Raw genomic sequence first — 17,683 nt, 5'->3', positions numbered from 1 at the left:
CTACACAACTGCATGTTATTAAAAAAATCTTTTAATATTATTTTTAAAATGTACTAAGATATAAATATGTAATGTTAAGATTTATCCAACGGAACAACTTAAACATGTGCAGTTATTGTATGTCAGTTATACCTCAATGCACCTATTAAAGAAAATACAAATATAATCACTATTACAATCTTATACTTAAAAATATATACATAGGGGCTCCTGGGTGGCTCAGTGGGTCAACACCTCTGCCTTCCGCTCAGGTCATGATCCCAGGGTCCTGGGATCGAGCCCCGCATCGGGCTCTCTGCTCAGTGGGAAGCCTGCTTCCCCTCTCTCTCTCTGCCTGCCTCTCTGCCTACTTGCGATCTCTATCTATCAAATAAATATATTTATATATATATATATATACACATACATATATATATATATATATATATACACACATACACACATACATAAACATATTGAAGGAGTTTGTGCTAGGGCTGGAGCTGAGTTTTAGTCATATATGTCATGTGGAATTATGTAGTTGGGGAAGGAGAAAGCAGAGAATGGAAAAGAACAGAAGCCAAATTGCAAGGAAATACGGTGGAAAAAATTTCTGAGTCAGACTCAAAAACAGAGCCAAAGGTCAAGGGGAAATAGTGTTTCTGGATAAATGTGGTAACTTGTTTGAACACACGGTGACCCAGCTACTCTGGACCTAACTATGCATCCTGGGGGGACTGGGAAGGGAAGAATGGCCACAGGTGAATCTGACTGGATCTTGTAATGCACTGGGGCATGAGCAAACCTTCTGGGAATTCCCTCTAGGAGAACTGTAGTCTCAGGGGAGGCGATGTAGCAGCCTCCTCATTTTAAGGCAGAGTCCCAAGCAAACCTGGCAACATGAAGTCTGAAGTCATCATAAGTTGTTGAAATGGAAAAGGATCGATGCCCATTTAGTGGTGAGGGAGAACATGGGCCTCAAGCAGCAGGGGCCAACAGCAACTAGCGTTGATCTCCCAGTGCGTGTGTGGAAGCCATAACCCACAGACATAAGAAATAGTTCATGGGTTGAGGCCCTACTTCCAAGTGGGAACAGTGAAAGGAGGACACTTGGGCATTTGCATGAACAGGATCTTATCTGCACTCAGAGACTGGCAAGGCTTATGAGTTTCAGTTTATAACTGTGTGAAAGCCACTACCTCTGGGTATATGTCATGGGCCAAAAGTCTAAGAAGAAAATGAACTATGTTACCATACTATACCACGTGAAAATGTATGATTTTATAGACTTTAAAAATGTTAGGCCTCCATGCATTTAAGCCTTGAAACATCTTCATTTACCTTTAGATCAAGAGGTTTTTGATAGAAGAAACCACTTTCCCCATAACTGTACTTTTAAAAAGGTTCATACCAAATTTAAAGAAACTGTGCCTAAATGTTCTTTCATTCCACTAAATGGCATAAACCAGACCAAACTTCCATATTCTCTGCTTACATATCTCGTACTATTTCATCTATAGCAAGACTCTGGAGATAGTATCTGATAATGAGATTTCGAGATCATAGAGGACAGCCAGGTAACATGTTGGTTCCCACCACAGGGATAGAGCTCCCACCACAGGGCTGGGGCTATTATTTTACACATGGTAGGTATGTGTTAAATAGATAAATAAATGAAAAAAAGTGATCCTTTTGCAAGATTCTTAATTTAAGTGAAGGATCATGTTAATTATAAAAATGTAATCGGGCAAAAGAGCTAAGAAGTCTGGAGGAGAATTATGTGGAAAACTTAAAGACAAATACTAGACCATAAGCTGGATCAAATTTTGTGAGCCAGGAATACAAGTTTTGCTTTCTCATATAGCATAATAGAGGACATAGAAGCCGAAAAGATTTAACGGTTAAGACTGAGATTCCTGCCAAAACCTAAGTTCCTAATCTTTTGAGCCTCTCCCATCTTCACTGATTTCATTCTTTTGATGTATAAACAAAGCTCATTGACCTGCCAGTCAAATAAATCCTAATGGCAAAATTGGCTCTGTTTGACTTTGGTTTTATACAGTTGAAATGTGTTTCCATCTAAAAGGACAGACTCCAATCTAACTGGCACAGTCAAAATTACTTCAAATAAGAATTACTGCGATTCATAGGAAGCACAAAAAGTTAAATTGCAAATGGTTCAGAAAGGAGGGGTCTTGGTTTCAGAAAAGAGTAAAAGCTACCTGCAGAATCAAAGATTGTGTATTCTTGGCAGAGGACTTAAGAAAAAAAATTGTCATTGTGAGTGGTCTTATGAGTGTGTCAAACTGAAGATCATGTACTGAGTTAAAAATTAGGTCTCATAGAATCAAGGCTAGAGACGTGCCATGGAAACTAAAGACACTTGCTGTTTGAAGATGGAGGGCCATGGAAGTGATGAGAAGTTAAAGAGGAAATAAGTCCCCAGTTAGAGCATGGAACAGGTACAAGCAGGGAGGCAAAGCCAACTCATACCATTGCTCTAAGTTGTATAAAATGATCTGTGCTTTTGCTTTTTCCAGTCTCCACTTTAGATCCCTGAAACCAGGCTGTAATTAATTCACACCCTTGGGTTCTTTGAAATTTCCTCATATTCTTTCAGTTCTTTGACTTAGGCTAGTTTATGTAGGATTGCTTTTTCCTCCTTGAAAAATACAGTGATTTCTATCTATTATCTCTAACTGGAACATCAAAGTTTTCCAGAGACAGCAGAGTCACAAATAACAAATACCTGGCTTGATCCATCATATAACACATTTCTTTAAAAAAAAAAAGAAAAAAAAAGAAAGCAACAGCAACAAAAAACAAAGTTCAAAAAAATCCTGAAGTATATGTGAACAATGTTTTCCCTTTGTCGAGCTTTTCCATGCTCTAAGAGATAAACTTCCTAACTTCTCCTTTTCTCTGGCTCATCTTAATAATTAGATGTTAGTTGAATAATTGTGTTTATTCATTAATGGAAGAAACATTTACTGACTACCAGCTATGTATCAGGCCCTGTTTTGGGGACTGTGAGTAAAGTAAATGAGACATGGTCACTGTCCTCAAGGATGTCCAACAGGAAAAATAAAAATAGAAAATATTAGGAGGACACCAGGGAATTTCATGGAATGGGCACTCAGATCTCTCAAATGACTCGAAACAGAAAACAGAAAGAGAAAATGAACTAAAGCAATCTCTCTATTACCTTCTCTCTCTCTCTAATTTATTCATGCCTCCGTGTCTTGGTCTCTCCTTTCTGTTTTCTAGGAATAGCTGTTAATCGGCTTTTTCTACGCTCATTTAAAAAATTGCTGCCCCAAGTGAACTTGAATTCCTAGTCCATGCGCTCATCAAAGACCTTCTAGAATCTCTGTACCCTGAATACAGCTCTCGAGGAGAAAATCTAATCAATCCAGTTAGGGTCAGGTGTCTCTCCATATACTAGGAGGCGGGGTGACTCCCGGAGGGAAGTCAGCTCCAAGCCAACTCCATAGCAAAATCCAAGAACAACCGATTACTCTGCATGTCCGCCACACATGAGAACAAATAAGGACAGTTAATCCTAGTAGACCTAGAACAGAAGTATGAATAAAATGCATAGATGAATGGATGGTTCCAGGGACCTGAGGAACACTGAATTATTCTAGTTTTGTTTACTTGTTTTTTTTTAAGTTGGAAATGTCTAGACATCATGCGACTCAACAGGTGCCGGGAGACACGTAGGTAAGTTAAATGCAATGGATTCTGAACTTTACTCAGTCTTGTCATAGATTTACTGGGTGACATTTGAGGAGTCATTGGTTATTGCATTGCAAATTTTCCAGGAGTAACATAGAATTTCACATTCCCCACCCTTTCTCAGGTCTAGGGTGAAGAATGTGAAACTCTTCAGAAATTCAATTTAGTAACTATTTTTAGGAACTATTTGCCAGGTACAGGACTAGACACTTGTGATGTAAACATGTAAGATTTCGGAGATGCAGTATTTAAGTAAGAAGGTGACGTATACACGCGTCACTAAATTTAAGCCATATCATGATACATACAAAAGAAAGCATTTTATAAGAAAGATAGCAGAGGCAGGTTGGAGGTCACCTGGAAGCTTAAACACTGAAGGGTTTGAATTTCATCATTTAAATTTCCAAAGATTTTCAGCAAATCAATTCTGCATTTTGGAAAGAGAAATGTGACGATAGTATAGAGTGGGTCAGAGACAGGAGAGGAGGAAGCCCAGAGAGCTTGCATAGGAGACATCGTGAGGAAAGACCAAAAGAGCTTGTAACTAAAGAGAGGAGCAATGCACACAGAAAGCACATTAAGGATAAGGACAGGATTGCTGAAGTGTGGTGGCAGGGAGGCCTGTGGTAGCCCTGAGGATGGGAAGCAGAGGCTTCTAGTTTAGGTGATTGTCCATGGGGGAATGAGATAAACAAGGAGCCAAATTAGAAGCTACAGAGAGGTCAGGGGGAACTCCAGGAAAAATGCATCTGAGCCTCCTCCCTGAAACACTCCAGCCTAGAGTTGGAAAGAAAAGAGTAGAGAGGCCTCGCTCCATGCCTTGGCAATTCTCAGAACGTGGCCCCTGGGTGTCTCAAGACGCTTTTGATGGTAGGTCGGTCAAAAATATTTTCATACTAATACTGAGCCATTATTTGCATTTTCATTGTGTTCACCTCTGCCTTATGGTGCGATGGTCAGTAAGTAATCATTGCATTCTTCACACTGGACACTCACAGAGGAAAAATGAAAGAGAGGGGAAGAGGGGAGCAATGGAGAGAAAGGAAAGAGGAAGTATGGGAGAAGAGGACGGGGTGGGGGGGCAAGGGACAGAAGAAACCAGGAAGGAGGAAAGAAAGAGAGAGAGAAGGAGGGAGGGAGAAAGGAAGGATAGAGAGAGCTAGTTTCATCTAAGAATGTCCCTGACATGGCACCTGGGTGGCTCAGTCAATTAAGCATGATCATGATCTCAGGGTTGTGAGATCGAGCCCCTCATTGGGGTCCATGTGTGCTCGGAGCCTGCTTGGGGTTCTGGCTCTCCTTCTCCCTCTGCCCTGACCCCGCCCTCTCCTGCTTATGCTCTCATGCTCTCTCTCTCTGTAAAAATCTCTTTAAAAAAAAAAAAGAAGAAGAAGAAAGAATGTCCTAGACAAAGCAGTAAAAATTAGCTACCTCCATTAAATCTCAACTCTTGACTACATGTCTTTTAACGATTTTGCGTGAGTAAACCTGGTAATACACATAGAGCACTTGTGTGGCACACTGAAAGAAGATGGTTGTCTGAAGGACCTGTAAAATGACCTAGCCACGTTTTTCATGAAACACCAGTTTTACTTGAAAGAACAATTGATAGACAAACTATTATTATTCAGACTTGGATATTCGATAGACAGTTATTAAAAATGAACGAAGTGGGCCTTTCATTTCTCATGGAACAACTGATAGTATGTGCTGCCAATGATAAAATTCAAGCTTTCAAATGAAAATTAAATTTTGGAAAATGTGTATGTGCCAGCATGAGTTTGACAGTTTCCCAATATGTAAAGACTTTTCTGATGAGAGTTGACAATACGATTTTTTTGGTATTGTGTACTGAAATGTGTCAATAATTAGAAAATCTGCTTAACTCAGTGAACCAATGTTTTCCAAATGACCAATATATGATGGGACAAAACTTTGCATGGGTAAAATATCTACTCAAAGTGCTCAACTGACCAATGAATTTTAATGCACAACTTGTTGAAGGTCATCAGGAGGATGTGACTGCTGGTTGACCTGCAAGTTGGACCCAGATAATTGGAGGCTCCTTATCCCCTCCCCTGTCCTTGAAATACAGGCTCTGCCCACTGTTCCCACACTAGGAGCCGCTTCAGGGACACAGCTTGGAGAAAGTACCGTGTTACTGAGACCATCTGAACTGTACATACGACTGAACCCTGCCTGCTAAGGGCTCTACATAAACTTGAGATTCTGACAGCTGGGGGGAAATTCACTCATCTTGTAGCCACACCAGACAAACCTAGCATGTAAGTTCCCTTGCTTACTAAAACTGCAACCCCCTAATTGAAAGAGGTCTGCCTCTTTCTCTTGTCTCTCCTTGCCTTCCATGTATGGAGGCCAGTTTCAGATTTCAACCCCATGAACTCCTGAGGTTACAATCAACACTAGGGTAGGAAAGTTTATTGATGTGGTTTCAGATTCCACATTGGAACTAGTCTTTAAGAAACTACCACTTTTTGAGTTTGGGGACAGTATCAGGAATATCCACAATTATGTCCTGTTTTTAACTACATCTGTGTGATGCCAAATTAATTCCAAATTAATATTTCACTGAAACTACCTATCACAACAGATTAGATGCAGGAGCAGATATGAGAAATCAAGGTTTTTTTAAGCCAGACATTAAAAAGATTGGCAAAATTGTAAGACAATGCCATTCTTCTCATAATTTTCTTTATTTAGGGAAATATAGCTATTCTTTGTAAAATACGTTATTTATGTTAATTCATAAAAGCCTTATTGTTGAATTAATATATAAATATTAGAAAATGTATCTATTTTAGTTTCTTTTTTTTTAATATTTTATTTATTTGTTTGACAGAGACAGAGATCACAAGTAGGCAGAGAGGCAGGCAGAGATAGAGGAGGAAGTAGGCTCCCTGTTTAGCAGAGAGCCTGATGCGGGGCTCGATCCCAGGACCCTGAGATCATGACCTGAGCCGAAGGCAGAGGCTTTAACCCACTGAGCCACCCAGGCACCCTCTATTTTAGTTTCTTACATGATAAACAGGGGTAGAAATAATCCACATAAACAAAAGTTCTTTGGGATCCTCCATATTTTTTCTGCTTTAATAAGGTATAATTGACAATTACAATTTGCATATATATAAGGTATACATCATTAGGTTTTGATATACATATACATTGTGATCTGATTCTCAAAATCAAGATAATTAACATATCCATCACTTCATACAGTTATCATTTTTTGCTTTTGTTGTGAGAACACTTAACACCTCTCTTAGCAAATGTCAAATATACAATACAACATTATTAACTATAGTCACCATGCTGTACACTAAATATCCAGGATTTATTCATCTTATAACTAAATGTTTGGGCCCTTTGACCAACATCTCCCCATTTTCCTCACCTCCAGCACCTGCTAACCACCATTCTAGTGTCTGTACTATGAGTTGGCTTTTTTAGATCCCACATGTAAGTGAGATCATACAGTATTTGTCTGTCTCTGCCTGGCTTATTTCACTTAGCATCATGTCTTCCAGGTTCATCCATGTCATTGCAAATGGCGAGACTTCCTTCTTTTTTATGACTGAATAATATTCCATCATCTTGGTCCTTGCACACAGAGCTGAGTGACCATGGTGCCCTGAGCATGGTCACTGAGGAAGTTCCTCATCAAGGGCAGTGTGGCTGGGGGCACCATCTAACTGGTGTTATGACCGGGAGCTGCTAGGGCCTAGTGACAAGAGCCAGAATGCCCTTTAGAAGTCTGAGGGGATAGTCCACTCCCCCTCCCCCAGCCATGGACCACTTCAGCCACTACATGTGTGAGCAGACCAGCCTGAAGATACCCTGGCTCCCAGTCTCTCCAAAGTTTATCTCTCACATCCGCAAGTCCTGGAATTCAGGCATCATTGTGCTGATGTTTTTTCTCTCAGTGGCCCCCTCCAAGACCCAGGAGTACTTCAAGGAGAGCTGGGGATACCTGAAGGGGCAAACCAACGGAGGAGGCCACCTGCCCCAGTTACAAACAGAGGCAGAGGCACCATAGACCTGGAGACTGCAGACTGGGACAGCTCCCAGCCTTGCTGGCCCAACAAAGGGCTTCAGAAACGTTAGAAAATATATACAATATTTCACCATTCTTTTTATCTATTCATCTGAGAGATTCTCAATAATTTTAAGTGTAAAGGGCCCCTTGAAACCAAAGAGTTTTAAAAGCCCTGCCTTAATCTTATTTCCTCAGAATGTGGTGTCCAGCACAGTTACACCTAGACAGAATAGTTCCTAGGAAGAGTAAGGAATGAGTTCTCAAACTATTTTGCTTCAAGAACCGTTTATACTTATAAAATTAACGTGGGGCAGGAGTTGACTCTTTTTCTTGAACTTTAAAATTTTTGCCTGCTCTGGAAAAAGACAGCCCCTGATTTATTCTATACCTCATGCCAGCATAATGTTAATTTGTCCAGTTCTGAGCACAAAAGCAAAAAAAGGGTGCATTTTCCTCTCCAGCACCCAGAGACAAAGCACAGATTCCTGTCTCACATGAAGGGAACTATGCTGCCTCCCAAACAAGGGTAGGTTCCAAACACTTACTCACATTTCAGTGAGTCAGAAGGAAACAGACAGATATTCATCTCCCTGAAACCTGGCTGACTTCCTCCTGCAAGAAGTCTGTGAGGAGAGGCAAGGTTGGTGTCAGGGTTAGTGAACAGCCACCTAAGAGCTCTCAGGTAATGTCTGGAGTCTTAGTAAGCAGGTGAGAACCATGAACAGGTCAGAAAAGAAATGCCGTCAAGTGTTTGTCAGGATTAGTAAGTAGAATTAGTAAGTGACAGATAAGAAAACAGGAAGGAACCAGGAGCGATACATTTTGAATTCAAATGTATGGAGTTTATAGTCATGATGAAAAGCAGTAACACCTGATGAATACCAATTTAGTGCTTTAAGATTCCAGCCCCGGCTATGGTAAAGGAGAGCCTTTGATCTTTACCAACTAATAAGCCCTTCTGCCCTGAACCACTTCACTTCAGAGTGGCAATATCCCATATACTCCATAGTGGTCATACTAGCTGCTCCATGAGGATTTGGGATGGTCGTAATAATAATGATTGGTCTAATAGTTCCTTAAGTTTAATTTATTAAGACATTTGATCATTTCACAAAAGTGGTCACTGGAAGAATTCTCATTTCAACAATGTGCTGGGAATTTGTGGGTGAGCTTTTGGAGGAAAAATCAGATTTAAAGAAAAGTTAATATCCTAAGAAAAACCTCAGATATGGTTGCAGAATGTCCTTTTTCCAGATCTGAGACTAAAATAATGGAATAAAATGGTCATGGTGTAATACAGACGAAGAGGAAGAGTCACAAGTTCATATATGTGTTCTCACTGCTCTGTGTGTCTTGAAGTAAATCGCTTAAACTTAGTAATCAAATCAGCTGCTTATTATCTTGGAGGAAAGGAATGAATGAGGATTTATCACACACACACACACACACACACAGCGCTCTTGCAACAGGTCTTGCTTAAATATAACTCGGATAATCATAACTTGTGAGCAGATCTTCTTTCCTGTCGCGTTAGTTCCTAACCTGGTCATTCTGCACTTATTTTTGTCCGTTTCTCCACCCACTTGAGAAAAGCAGAGAAAGCCACGCACCGCGCCACCCATAAAAGCGTGGCTTTGGGCTCGCTGCCCCCCACCCCCCGCCCCCTTGCCTCCCACCTCTGCCTGGAGCCTGGAGCCACAAAGGGCTGCACAAGGGCCAAGGTTTTTCGGGGGTCCGGGGGCTGCGCGCGGGTGGCAGGCCGTCAGGGGCGGGGTAGTGGCAGGCCGGCTCCCGCCCGTCGGATGTGTGGGGCCAGTCCGGTGCGGGGTTAGGAAAAGGGCCAAGCGCGCGGACTCCAGCGCCGCTGCCTCCTGGATCCCCGGGGCCAGGGCGGGACCGCGCGGGGAAGTTAGGGTGCGGCTTGCAGGGGTGTGGTGGAGCGCAGGTGCCCGCGGGGCCGCAGGGACAGGGCTAGGTGGGGCGGGGCCGGGCCGGGCAGATCCGGTGTTTGCCGCGGCCGCCGCCGCCGAGGGGCGGGCTGGGGCGGGTCTTGGAGTCCCAAAAGCTGCCAGGCAACTTTTCCCTGCCCTCAGCCCGGAGGGCGAAAGAAGCTCTCGGGAAGGCTTCTGGAGTGCGCGTTCCGGAGCCCCTCTGCAAACCGAGAGCAGCTACTGCCCCCCGGCAGGCTCAGAATGCGGCCAGGACGGACAGGGGGCGCGCGGTTGCGGCTGGTGTTAGTGCTCAGTCAAGGTAAGCGAGGAGTTCGCTCTCCATCAGCGGCCGGGGGGACCTGCCCGGCTCCCCAGGGGAAGAGGGAGGAGTTTTGCGGGACGAGGGGCCAGGCAGCGCGCCTCTCGGCTCGGATTCCACGTGGACCCAGGCTCCCAGCCACCCAGAGCCGGATAGAGAGAGACTCCCCATTCCCTCTCTCCCCCGCCTGGTGTCCCCATAAGGCATGTCTCACCCTGTCTGTGAAGCACCCTTCAAAGTCAGCTCACTGCGCGCTTTGGTTTTAGACACACGCACTTACGTGCACAGAGGGAGTGGAGACTAAGGGGTGTCCTGAAGATGGAGAGTCCTGCAGACCGGCTTAGACAGCAGGTGCCGCCGGGGACGCGCCCCGCAGGGTTCTTGGGTCCCGGGAAAGCGGTTCTGGGAGGCAGCATGCACCAGCTCCGCGCGATGCTTGGTGGCTTTGCAGGAGACTGGGAGCCCGAAATGCTTGTTTTTCAAACCGAGGGTGTGAATTATGCTCCCATGTCTTCAGGCTGCAGCACGGATGTTTCTAACCCAGCGCTTCTTAAGTACTTGGCAGAGGGGAATTCTTCCTTCCCTTCTGCCTTCCTCTAATTGTTGCAACGTTTCTGTTCAACTTAATATAAACTTAGGCCAGGAAAAGTTCTTTTTACTTTCTTGATCTTAGCTGCTGCCAACAAGAGAATTAACTAAATCCGGAGCGCCAAGGGCAGGGCGGTGAGAGTGAGCCCACCCACCGCCTTTTGCACCAAGCTGGGCGACCCCATCCATCTAGTGTACCTTCTCCAGACCTTTCCAGAGCCTAGTGTGTGCTTACTGTAAGGACTGTAGTTTACTCGGAGGAGGCGGGTCACTTGTATTTTGTAGTTTGAAAAACTATCAAAACAAAAGAATGGTCTCTGATTTTCAAGTGTTTTTACAAAGAATATGAATATTTCCTAATACATACAAATATTTCTTATCCTCCTTTGAGGCATTTAGCCAGGGTATTCTTTATTATGGAAAAAACCTACTCCAGATAACCCTGTAGCATTTTCTTCCAGTCAGAGATAACAGACACAGAGTACCACTATCCCCCACCCGCAGCAGAAACCAGGCATCCTTAGGTTTTCTGTCCAACTCTGTCTGGTGCTTTGTGGATATTGTGTGCTGGTACCCAAAGAGTGTTCTGAGGGACCATCAACCCTATTCTAGTGGTTTCAGATCCAGTTGGATTCACATTGAAAAGCAGTCCCTGGAACACCACAACCTTCCCAAGAACTAATAGATGTTTAAATCCAAGCTTTCCATCTCTCTTTAATTACCCATTATTAACAGAAGCTATGGAAACATAACATCATTTTCTTATCTTTGAGGCTTGTTTTTTAAAGAGCAGTGAGAAATACTTCAGTGGAATGTGTTCCTGCAAGGCATGAAGTCAGGGATAGAGATTTCTAACCTGGAGGTAGTTAATAAGGACAAAGCAGGCAGAGGTGATTAAAAATGACATCTGTACAGATGATTTTTTAACATTTATTCCTTTCTTCTGTTCCAGTTATTTGCATACTCAAGAAACAGGTTTTCTCTTAATTCAAGATGATCATAAGCAGGCTTGGTCATTTGTGAGATCAATCCAGGTTCCTAGGGAAGCAACATCATTTTTTGATACCGTGAATATCCCAAATGAACATGAATAATTAAATCTCTAGGTCAGTGATAGCTGACATTTTTTTTTTTTTTTAAAGATTTTATTTATTTGACAGCGAGAAATCAGAGCTAGGCAGAGAGGCAGACAGAGAGAGGGGGAAGCAGGCTCCCGCTGAGCAGAGAGCCCGATGCGGGGCTCGATCCCAGGACCCTGAGATCATGACCCGAGCCGAAGGCAGAGGCTTAAACCACTGAGCCACCCAGGCGCCCCAATAGCTGACATTTTTTGATATTACCCTAGGTATGTAAAGCTTTTGAGTATTCATCATTACTATACACGTGCTTTTATAGGTGTTTGTAAACTATATTCATGTGCAACTGTGTAATGTAAATACATACCAAAAATGAGAATGTAAAAAGCATATGTGTATGAATGTGTGTTTATATATCTTACATCCTCTCCAGCAAACATGCCAACCACTGTAGAAACTTAAAACCCGCAAATCTCATTTTAACCCTTAGAGTCAAATTTGCTTTCTGTAAGCCTTCTCATGGGTATTTAAGAAAAAGCAGTGCTCAATGTTTAGTTTCCTGTTCATCACCTTGCATTGATCACTCCCTGGTTTAAGTGCTTGCAGTCATTGAAATGGTAACTGGCAGATGAAGGATGGAAGAGAAAGGCCACAAGGGGCCTAGATCATAATAGGTCCATAGGGGAACGGAAAATGTAATTTTATTTTATTTTTTTTAAAGATTTTATGTATTTATTTGACAGAGAGATCACAAGGAGGCAGAGAGGCAGGCAAAGGGGGAGGGAGAAGCAGTCCCCGTGCTGAGCAGAGAGCCCAATGCGGGGAGGGGGGGGGGGACTCCATCCCAGGACCCTGAGATCATGACCTGAGCGGAAGGTCAGGTTAAGGTTAAGCCAAGGCTTAACCCACTGAGCCACCCAGGTGCCCAGGAAAATGTAATTTTAAAGTGCACAGTGACACTTTCTCCAGTGTGCTGCCAGACCACAAATAATCCTCATCTTCTCACCCTGTCTGGGGGACCCTATCCCAGAGTCACCTCCTCTTTACCAAATACCTTCAGATCCTCTCCCTCATCCCCCTTGAGCTGAGCTGTAAGTATTCTAATTTCTCTCAGAATAAGTAAATCCTTCTTTTAATATGTAATTTGGGAGCTCTGTCCTCCTGAAACACACCCTACCTCTGTCTTCTCTTCTCCCTGCTTTTCTCCTGTTTTCCGGGAAGCTCTTCCTTCCTCTCTTTCACGGGCTCATCTGTTTAGCCCAGTCCTTGGTGTTTAGACGTCCATTCTGGAGCCTTGTCTTCACTCTCCCAGTTCTCTCTGGGCCAGTTCCCCACTCGAGTCGGCATCCACAGCCAGACTCCTCTTCTGGTTCCAGATCAGTCTTTCCATCTGCCAGCATCTCCACCCAGATGTCAAACAAGCTTGGACTCAATGCGTCCTCGACCCAAGTCAACACCTGCCCTCCAGAATTCTCTCCCGTATTGTCTGCTATTGTTAACCGGCAGCAGCATTCGCATGCGAACGAAACCCGGGAATCTTCTCCCTTGCTTCAACCTCAAGCCCGGCTCCAAGTTCTGTCCGCCCTCTCCACCTTATACAACTTCTGCCACCACCCAGTTCAGACCCTTTCTTTCATTGTGTCTGGACAAATGTAAACTGGTTTTCCTGTTTTCATCTCTTATCCCTCTGACCCATTCTTCTCGTGGTCACCAGCGTTATCTTTCTAAACACTTACTTGTATCCAGTCAACCCCTTGTTCAAACGTGTGGTGGCTCCCCTGTCAGAGTGAAGTCCAGATTCCTTGGTCTGGCCTAAAAAAGTCCTTTGCCCTCTGGCTGCAGTCTGGCCTGCCAGTTCCAGCTTTTCTCTGCTGCACTCCTCATGCACACACGTAATGCTAGTACACACTGTGCACAGGCACGGACAGGACACCCATGCCCCAGAGCCTTATGGACACACCTATACACACCTGTGTTCTGACTGCACCTGATTAGACCATATTTTATGTTATTTTCCAGACTATTCCATTTGCCTTCACTGCCTTGATGCTTTTTCCGTTTTCCTTTTATCCCTTTGCAACTCACCATTGTCCCAAGACAACCCAAGCAGAATTATAAAGTAGGGAAGTTTTTCTTTTATGACTAAAAGGGAAGTTCGAGGTCATCTCTCATTTCTGGTACTGATCCTACAGTGCCTCCACCCTGTTATCCTTAGCACCCCATAGCCGAAAATCACCATCTTACAAAGTAACTCCCCACCCCAGGGTTCTCCAGTTATCCCGGCCCAGCTACGACTATGCTTTGCTCTCTTAAGCCCTGGTTCATGTGCCTCTGTTTGGTTTAAATTCATGCACGGGGGCTCAGGATCAGTATTTAAGAATAATTATTCATACGTCTCTGACATACAGCCAGATATCAAAGTAATTGCTTAAATATTAGGGCTGTACCTCATCTTTCCTAACAAATTAAAATTCCAGTATTGCCTGGACCACCTTGTTGTGAGACGACCACCAAGACAGGTAGGTTTCAACACCCAGAGTCAGTGAACGTGTCAGTTCAAATGAATTCCCCTCTGCAGTGGGTGATGACTGTTCCTGTCTCAATGTGCTAATAGCCGTGGGCCTAGTAAAAGGGAGGAGCCTGTGAGTGTAAAGAGATGAGCTTCTGATCGTGGAATTTTAGACATTCAGCAAAATAAAGATACACATTCAAGGCAGTATGTCAAAAATAAAGTATTTCAGGAAGAATGGGAAAACGTTGGGGACCAAAAAATACCATCCTGATGTCATGTGAATGTTCCCACTTAGGTCAAAAGCTTTGGTCTGGACCATCACCCTTGCTTAGCTTGGGATGTAACTGACCGATTCAGCACAGCATAGAAGAGAAAGAACCACAGAAGGCTGTCATTGTAAATGGCAAGTCAAAGATAGGAGGGGTTTTGTAGGTGGTTTTTTTTTTTGGTTTTTGGTGTTTTTTTTTTTTTTCATTTGTTTGGTGACTAATGATTTACTTGAACACACAGAAGAATGTCTCTCTAAAGAGAAGACTCTTAATACCATGAACCCTGAAATAACAAGAGATTCTGAACGAGGACGTGATTCCCAAGATGCCCTTCGGATGACCCATAGGTGCTTTGTTCATCTGGCTGTGGTGAATTCCATAAAACTAGCATTTGAACATATTTTTATGCGTGACTGTTTCATGGCAGGCAATGTGCTCGGACCAGCCATAGGAAACTTGAAACATGGTCCAGAGAGTTTACAGTCTATTTGGAAACAAGTCCAAACCTGAGAGAAGGACACTGTCTCAGCCCCTGGGAGGGACCTAACTCATTTCAGGCCCTGCCATCCTCCTTCCTGACGGAAGTGCAGTTACGAGACTGTCTTCTACCTAGTGCAGCTGGGAGAGCGGGGAACTTCAAGGGGCTTGCACTGGGCCGTTCCTGGGTCTCATGCTTCTCTCCAGTGTCTGATTTAGACATGGGCAGGTGATTGCAATGAGATATGGAGGCAGATATGCTTGGAGACTTTTGGGAAAGAATTTTTCGTTCTTAGGAGAGACACTGGTTAAGAAACATAGTGTCAGGTCTAGTGAAGCTTGGGACAGCTGTAGCCATCTAACAGCCATGGCGTTGGCTAGCTTGAGGGTAAAGCCAGTACTGGCCCAGGGGAAAGACAGAAAGCAGGTTCTTGGTACTGTCTTTGAGTTTCTGAATTATTGAAGTTCAGAGCCATCTCTTTGTGCCTAAAAAAATGTCCATGTAATTTAAAACTTGGTTATGTTGTTTTCGCCATATTGTCTTGTTGTCTATGCTTATAATAGTGATATGTAACATAAAGTTCTGTAACATAATAGATATCATTTGGTTACATATAATTAATTGCTAAATGGGTGGTACAGAACTTAATGTTGAGTTCAGAGGATGGTTCAGAAATGTCACTGTGATGCATTTAAGTGTCCAGCCTCCTGGCAAGTCTTTATGGGGACAGGAAAGAATCTTTACAATTCACATCTACTGTGAAGGACCTCAGAGGTCAGAGAACCCCAGTTCTCGCCCTTTAAAATGGCTGTCAGTGATAATAATATAAGACAAAGTGTAACATAACCAGGAATGGGACCCAAGTCTCTAGTTCCCGGATCAGATGTTTTAGACGCTTGCATAGGGAAGGAGAATGTCGTTATATCCAGAACACACTGTTCAAGGTTTTCACAGAGGGTGAAAGGTTGAGAAGGTGAGAGTTAGTGGGCACCTGACCCTAAATGGCCTTGTAAACTGTGGAAAGCATGGATTTTTAGGACAATGGGAAGGTTTTGAAGAGTCTTAAGAAGGGGAGTGACATATCAGATTGGCTTCTTAGGTAGATCACTCTGGAGGCAGGAAGGATGCTAGACTGAATGGAGGCCGGACTGCAGGCACCAAAAGCACTTAGGAAAACTGGTTCTGGTCTTGGTTGTAGGTTAGTACACAATCGGGAGATGATGGTGCTAAAACTCAGTAGCAGCAGAGAACGATCACAGAGGACAGATTTGAAAAGTAGTTAGGGAGAATGGACAGGATTTGGTGAAGGATTTACTACGGTGGCAGCAAGTGAGGGAGAAGACAAGACTGAGGCCTAGGTTTTGGCTGTAGACAACTCAGCTGCTACTGACTGAGACAGGGGGAGGCAAAGAAAAAAGGCAACTTAGATGAAAAAGATAATCAGTTCACCTTGATGGGTTGTTTGAGACATCCAGGTGCACATGTCTAGTAGGTAGATAGTTATATACAGAGCAGGATTAGAAGTAGGAGAGAGAACAACAGGAGATAGAGATTTAGGAGTCAGAGGCAACTAGAGTCATTGAAGATGTGCCATTGAAGAGTCAGGCAGAGACCGGAAGACAGCTTTGGCCACCCCACGAGGGATTACCTCAGAGAGTCAGGTGAGGAAGGGGAGACGCCAGGGTGACAGGAGCAGTGGGAGTAGTAAGCGGAAAGAAAATGGCAGGAAGTAGGGCGCCACACAAATACTTTGAGAGGGAAGAGTTGGTCAGTAGGATCAGCTTCTTCATGGAAGTCAAACATGTCGGACAGCGTTGACGAGGGCATTCTCCATGGCCTCTCTTTTTCTCCATGAAAAGCAGAAGAAGCCAGAGTGGAGTGGGCTGAGGAGTCCGTCACTGTGAGGAAATGCAGGCAGAATCCGGAAGTTAGGTAGTAAAAGAGGAGAGGGAGTGGCGGAGGGACAGGATGGGAGAGACTTGTATAAACAAACCTACAAACATGCATAAAAATTATTGTAATGAGATTTTTTTTTTTTACCTCTATTACTTATGTTATTACCTGGTCTACTTGAGATTTTTGAGAACTGCACTGAGGCATCTGTATATATGGCAGGAGTCCCTAATGGGGTAGAGACGGCAGCACAGGAGAAGTGCTGATGTCCATGGCAAAGGGGTCGTCATAGAGAACGTGGTGGGGGGGAGGGCAAGAATCATAGGGCTTCCAGAGTAGCAGCTCTGACAACAGCTTTGAAGCCACGGATGACCATATGAAGGAAGGCAGAGTGGGTTCTGAGGTCTGACATGGAGAAGACATGAGCTGAAGAGACAAAGAAAAAGTTGATGACTTTGAGGTGTGCAGATGGAGATAGCCCCGCCGTGGGAGTGGGCACCCCCCACCCTCCAGTGTGGCTGCTTAGATTGATGAGGGAGCCCTTGTAAATATTTCTGTTTCAGAACAGACTTGCCACGCTAAAATAGCTGCAGTTAATAAACTTTGCATTGTTTTTGGGGTGCATAATATATAACAGGGTTCAAATTCTGATTGCAGAATTAATATCTGTGCTTTAGTCAGATTTCCTAAAAAACAAAGTTTTTTTTTAGAGTTATAGGTAAGTTTCTCCGGTTAAGCTTTTAGTTCTTTAATTCTATCCTGTTTAATAAAATTCTCAAAGTCATCTTTTCAGAAATCATAGTCCCATAGAACCCAGAGAATTATAGTTGGCTTTGAAAGGTTCTG

General features: G+C 43.6%; 1 protein-coding gene across 1 annotated transcript in view; it reads left to right on the top strand.

Moving 5' to 3' along the window:
* Positions 1-9,809: 9,809 nt before the first annotated feature.
* Positions 9,810-17,683, top strand: part of ITGA2 (integrin subunit alpha 2) — a 110,819-nt gene continuing 102,945 nt past the window's right edge. The window contains exon 1 of the mRNA XM_080803706.1: positions 9,810-10,021. Coding sequence (XP_080659832.1) covers positions 9,964-10,021 — 58 coding nt within the window. The 5' untranslated portion in view covers positions 9,810-9,963. The remainder of the gene's footprint in view (positions 10,022-17,683) is intronic.

Source organism: Martes martes, assembly GCF_963455335.1.
Source record: "Martes martes genome assembly, chromosome: 5".
In the NCBI taxonomy this organism is placed as follows: Eukaryota; Metazoa; Chordata; class Mammalia; order Carnivora; family Mustelidae; genus Martes; species Martes martes.
Note: the sequence above shows the minus strand (reverse complement) of the source record. Positions and strands in the feature narration are given on the sequence as shown.